Source organism: Sinocyclocheilus grahami, unplaced genomic scaffold (assembly GCF_001515645.1).
Source record: "Sinocyclocheilus grahami isolate Dianchi unplaced genomic scaffold, SAMN03320097.WGS_v1.1 scaffold422.1, whole genome shotgun sequence".
NCBI classification, from domain to species: Eukaryota; Metazoa; Chordata; class Actinopteri; order Cypriniformes; family Cyprinidae; genus Sinocyclocheilus; species Sinocyclocheilus grahami.
Genome location: NW_015505601.1, coordinates 307,988 through 314,154, shown reverse-complemented (window position 1 = coordinate 314,154; position 6,167 = coordinate 307,988). Strand labels below are relative to the sequence as shown.

Sequence of the window (6,167 nt, the reverse complement as noted above, 5' to 3'; positions counted from 1 at the left end):
AAGGTATATTTAACTTTGTCATGAGGTTTTTAATTAAAGACATTTTTCAAGTTACATTATACAAAATGGATTTGTTGCAATATTTTATGATGTTTCATAATTTCATGATATGTTTATTTAATTTATTCCACTAAATCCAATTGTAATGAACTCTGATTAAACTGACAGTGTTGTATTTTTCTTCACAGTAAGTAATGTTAAGTTTATACAGGTGAATAGAAATATTTTGACATCAACTGTATTATTTATTTAGTTTTTACAATAAATATAGTACCATTTTTATGCAGAGAATATTGACTTCCGGTTCCTAGTGAGCAAGCAAAAATATATATGAAAAATGATTTTGTTACAAACTAAGGCTGTCAATGGAATATAGTCAGAAAGCTTAATGTAATAACATCAAATGTAATAAATGTGTTGAAAAATTACATTATTGCTGAAGAGATGTTTAATTGTTAACTGGTTTACATCTTTTCTTCTCCAGACAAAGGTGTTGTGTTCGGCATGCCTCTCACAGAGGAAGCAATAGCTCAGATTTATCAACTCATCGTGTTCCTCAGCAAAAGTGAGTTTCAGATTTACAGCGCTTCTAGGACCCTTAGTGACCCTTTAATGACTCCTAATGACTGTCATTAAATACAGAGGCCCCCAAAAGTATTTAGACACTTGAAGTGCAGTCCTGTTAACAAAATTACGGCAAAATTTTGCAGGCTAAAAAGGTTAATTGAACGAAGCACAGCTCACATTGAAAGTCCCCTTCAAACCAGCTGCTTTCTGTGGGTCAACGCTGCAATTCACGCGACCGTCTTCATCCTGATGCTGAATTCCTGATTGTGTGGATTTTCTGTAAAATAAAGTGCTCTGTAAAATAAAATAGTAGTTATTATTGTTACTATTATATTCAATTTTGTTGTTATAATGAAATCGTTTTATTACAATAATCAGGTATTTTATAATATCTCATTCTGTTTAATGTCTTTATTTATTAATAATAATAATAATCAAAATAATTATTTTGAGTCATATTGATATACAAGCACAAAGTTTTAGGCCATATTGTGCAGCCCTAAAGACGAGCACAATAAACCTGAAATCACGTTTTAAACCACAGTCGCAATTTTTTAACCGGAAAAATTGCAATTAGATTTTTTCCCCAAATCGTGCAGCCCTAGTTACTGTAGATTTTCACTATAATTATTTTCTGTACTTTCCTGATTGGGCATATTTCTATTGAATTAACTTGGTTTTGCTTGCAAAATTTACACTACGTACATTTTTGCTATGATTTTTTTTGTTTATTTAAAACAAATTATATATATATATATATATATATATATATATATATGCCATTATTATTGTTGTTATTATTATTAACACGATGATAATACACTATGTACATTTTTTGCTATAGGTTTTTTGATTATTTAAAAGAAATATATATCATGCCATTATTATTAACACTATGATAATACTACACTATGTACATTTTTGCTATATTTTTGTGATTATTTAAAATAAAATATATCATGCCATTATTGTTATCATTATCATTACTATTATTATATTAAGGCTGCACTACATACATTTGTGCTATAATTGGTGAGATTTAATATTATTTATCATACCTATTATTTATAATGTGTGTGATTTATTAACAAACATGCTTACCACTGTTGTTGTTTTTGACATTATCGTGATTATTATTAATATCACGTCAAATTTCCTGATTGCATGGATTTCTGTTGAAATGACTGAATTTTGCTCGCCAAATGTTGCCAAATAAGGGTAAATGTGCACAATTTTTTTTTAACATCAACTATATTTTGCCTTTTTTGAATGAATAACATGAATGTATGCAAAGTAAGCTATGAAGAGCTGGTTTTTGTCCTGCAGATCTGCATGTGGAGGGTCTGTTTCGGGTTCCTGGTAACAGCCTGAGACAGCAGATGCTGAGAGAGCAGCTCAACAGTGGCGCCGACATCGACTTCTCCTCCGGTGACTTCCATCCCAACGATGTGGCCACGCTCCTCAAGAGCTTCCTGGGAGAGCTGCCCGAGCCCCTGCTGACCCAGCGGCACCTGCACGCTCACCTGAAGATCACAGGTGTGTCTGATCAGTCCAAACCTCACCCATCCTGCCCATCACTGACCGCTCATAATCACTCTGCACCTGCGTCTGGACAGAGCTCAGCCTGTTCGACGATCACGGCAATAAGACGAGTCTGCCGGATAAAGAGCGTCAGATCGAGGCACTGCAGCTGCTGCTGATGCTGCTGCCCACCGCTAACCGAAGCCTGCTCAAGCTGCTGCTGGACCTGCTCTACCACACCGCCAAACAACAGCACAAGAACAGGATGTCTGCGCACAACCTCGCGCTCATGTTCGCCCCCCACGTCATCTGGCCCAACAACGTGCGCCATTCCTTCTTCCTCCTTTCTGTTTAATTGTTAAACGTGCTATTTTGGTATCATTGAGATCTTTTTGGTTTTAGAATTTCAATTTTTATTTTGGTTCAGGCACCATGTTTCATGTGTGATGTGCTGCTTTCTTCAGATGAATGCCACTGACCTTCAGGAGAACCTGACGAAACTGAACAGCGGCATGGCGTTTCTCATCAAACACTCACAGAAGATCTTTCGGGTACTTTTCCCATCACACTTTTTATCTGCACGTACTGATGAGATGGAAAACAACATCATATTTACGTGGCACAGTGTTCTTTTAGTATTATCTGTTTGCTTTTATAGTATTTATTCATATTTTTGAATAAGCTTTGATTTCAGTTTTTAATTTTACCTTTGTTGATTTTGTAGTTTTGTCATTTGTATATATTTTTATGTAAATATTTATATTTAATACATTTTTATTTCAGTGTTTTAGTAAATTTAGTATTGATATATAATAATTTTATTTTCAATTACTTCCCAATGAAACGCTTCTAATTTGATGTGCTTTTTTCATTTTTATGAAGGTTTTTTTTATGTGTGTGTGCTTATATATACAGTATATATATATATATATATATATTTAAAAAATTTTATTTCAGCTTTAGTTTAGTTTTAATTTTAGAACTCAACTTTTTTTATTTCAGTTACTAACATTTAACCTAACATTTCAAATTTTGTAATGTGCTTTTGTCATTTTTATAAGTTAAAAAAAATATATATTTTTAGCTTTATTTTTATTTCAGCTTTAGTTTTAGTGAATTTAGTACTTCAACTTTTTTTATTTCAATTACTTGCCAAAGAAACATTTGTAATTTTATGTACTTTTGTATATATTTTTCATATTTAGCTTTATTTTCATTTTAATGTTTTATTTGAATAATTTTACTACTTCAGCTTAAACATATTTCAGTTAGTTTCTAAGGAAACGTTTCTAATTTTCATTTCAAGTTTTTCAAGTTTAGGTTTTTTCATCTAATATTTATATTTTGATTTGTTTCAGCTTTGTTTAAAATATGATTTGTAATAGTTTTAGTTACCAGTAACAACACTCACATGACATTATCTTCTTTAAACATTTAAAGCAAGTTTAGGAGCTTTTGTCTCCCTGATTGTCGAGTCAAATCCGTGTCTGTTTTCTTCTCCTTTGCAAAGGCACCGGTGTATCTGAGGGAACATGTGAGACTTCAGTTCGCAGACACCAGCATGATTCACTCCAAGGTCTGTGGCATGCGTGTTGGTTCTTCATTGACTGCTTTATCCACGAGTGTGATCATGCTCTTGTGTGTGCTGTCAGGATGATCTGGAGCTGCTGTCAGTCGGCGGTTCTCCGTTCATGTCGGCGTGGAAGAGGAGTGCAGCACGAGTGCGGTCAGACTCGGACAGTCACACTGAAGAGGCGCTTCGAGAGCTCTATCGACACGTCACCCATCACATGCCAAACTCCGCCAAGAAGAAAAAACTCATCCGACAGGTGACGGCACACTGCGTCCTTTCATGGGTTCATGTAGTTTTATTAAACTTTTTTGTTTGTTTTTTCAAAAACGACAAATATAAATTGTTTTATTATTATTATTTTAATAGCAACAGACCTCTTTAGGTGGCTTTTTAATTATGTTGCCATTCATGTTTACAATAATTACATTGTGTGGGGTTTTTTAAACCCAATTTTATTTTGTATTAATATACTGATTACAAGAGACCACTTGAGTTTGCTTTTTAAAAATATATTACTGTTCATTTAACTATAATTATTTTATTTAAAAAAAAAAAGCTAAATCATGCTATTATTATTACTATTATTATTGACACTACAATAATACACTGGATGCATTTTTAGCTATAATTAGTGTAATTTTTAAGTTGCAGTTGACTCTGTTGCGATAAGCATTATTAACATACTACAGTAGATATAGAATTAAAAAAAAAATTCTCTTAGTGTGCATTTTTGTTATTTATTTTGTGAATCATTTATAAAAAAAAAAGTGTAATTTTATAGTTCTTCTCTAATCTAATTTCTGCTGTGATGATTGTGTCGCTGTTAATCATTTCAGCTTGGCAAGCAGTCGACTCCTGGCACTCCTGTGAGTGAGAACACGACTCCTACCAGTAAAAAACACACGCGCTCGCGCTCCTTCGGTGGGCTTATCAAGGTCAGATCCCTATCTGCTTCAGATGATAACACATAAGTAATCAAAGGTGATGGTGGCATCTCTCCAAGCTGTGTGTCCTTTAGTTCAGTCTACTGGCAGCTACAAAGTGAGGCAGCAAAGTAGTTTAAAGGGGCTGTGCTATAAAAACACTGCAGCATTCAGTGTGTGAAAGAGTGCATGTGTAAGTGCATAAACTGTGTGTGTAATGAGTGTTACCGTGTTTAAATGCAGAAGAAGGTTTTGGGGAGCCAGCCTGCCGCAGACAGGAGGGGGAAGGAGAACATCAGCTGTGATCCAGTGAGCAGAATGCCCTCAGCACCGGGTTCAGGTCAGCAGCAAGTTTACTGATCACACACAGATGCGTGCCATCAGTTATTTACTCAAGGCTGGAAAACACTACACGACTTTTCAAATCTGAACAGATTTCAGTAAATCGGGGGAAAATGGGGCAAAAGTCGTGTAGTGTATTCTAGCCTTTTTTTGTTTTGCTTTCATCTTGGTTTTGTTTTATGTTGTGTTTTCTATTTGCTTTTTGTATTTTAGTTTTTATTAAATTATTTTTTTTTGCTTTGATTTTTTTTTTTAGTTTTTCAAGTTTTGTTTTAATTTTATTTGTTTTTAAATGTTTTAGTCCGTTTTAATTTAGTTGTTTTGCTTTTGTGTTTTATTTAATTTCATTAGTTTTTTTTGCTTTTCTTTGATTTTGTTGCATTTAGTTTTTTTGCTTTGGTTTTATTGTGTTTTTGTTTTGTTTCAAAAGTGTGATATTTATTTACTTGTTAAATTTTTTTGTTTTGTATTATTTTTGTTGTATGTTTCAGATGTGTGAATTTGTTCTAAATATCATCTTGATGTCTTTTGTTATTATAAATGCAGTCATTATCTTGTTGAAAAAGGCTCAATGCATAAATCTCTGCTTATTTTCCAGTGCCTTATATGTCTATATTGTGAGTTCTGCCCGAATAGAAGACTTCACTCTAGACGACCAGAGGAGATAGTTTATATTTTAATTATTTATTTATTTAGTTTTAACATACTAAAAGTTGAGACTAATTTTCATTTAATGTGTGAATTCTTTTTTTTTTTAATTCGCTGTATGGTTTTAAACTGTTACGTCAGGTGTTGATGGGTAAACCACTAGTCAGTTCCTCTGGCCGTTTAAACTGACCCATGATACGATTAACTCACTCAGCTCATTCATATTGCCGGTGTTTGTATGTGTAAATATATTTGCGTGTGTGGAAACGTGTGCTGATGTCTGGACCATATGTAACTCGCATTATTCACTCAGTTTATGCTGTAATCAGATTTTAAGGGAACGATAGACAACATTTACTCACAAAAGTGTATTACTGTCATTTAGAGATCTGTGAGAATATAAACCGGTGCTTGTTTACATATTGTCTAAATAACACTGTGAACGTTCAAAATATGGTATTTTGTGACCAGAACAAGACAAATGGGATTTTATTTTCAAAACTTGATGTCGCTTTTCTGGCCCAAATCATCAGCCGACTAAATGTGATTTAACCACGAAGTCAAATAGGTTCATGTATTTTTGTATAAAAATT

General features: G+C 33.4%; 1 protein-coding gene across 1 annotated transcript; it reads left to right on the top strand.

The window, feature by feature from the left end:
• The first annotated feature begins 488 nt into the window (after nt 1-488).
• On the top strand, nt 489-6,160 carry LOC107551371 (rho GTPase-activating protein 19-like). Its single transcript, XM_016232949.1, has 9 exons — nt 489-565; nt 1,894-2,103; nt 2,184-2,410; nt 2,553-2,639; nt 3,599-3,664; nt 3,741-3,917; nt 4,498-4,596; nt 4,828-4,924; nt 5,525-6,160. The coding sequence occupies exons 1-9, from the start codon at nt 505-507 to the stop codon at nt 5,545-5,547; spliced, it is 1,047 nt and encodes a 348-aa protein (XP_016088435.1). The 5' UTR covers nt 489-504; the 3' UTR covers nt 5,548-6,160.
• The last annotated feature ends 7 nt before the right edge of the window (nt 6,161-6,167 follow it).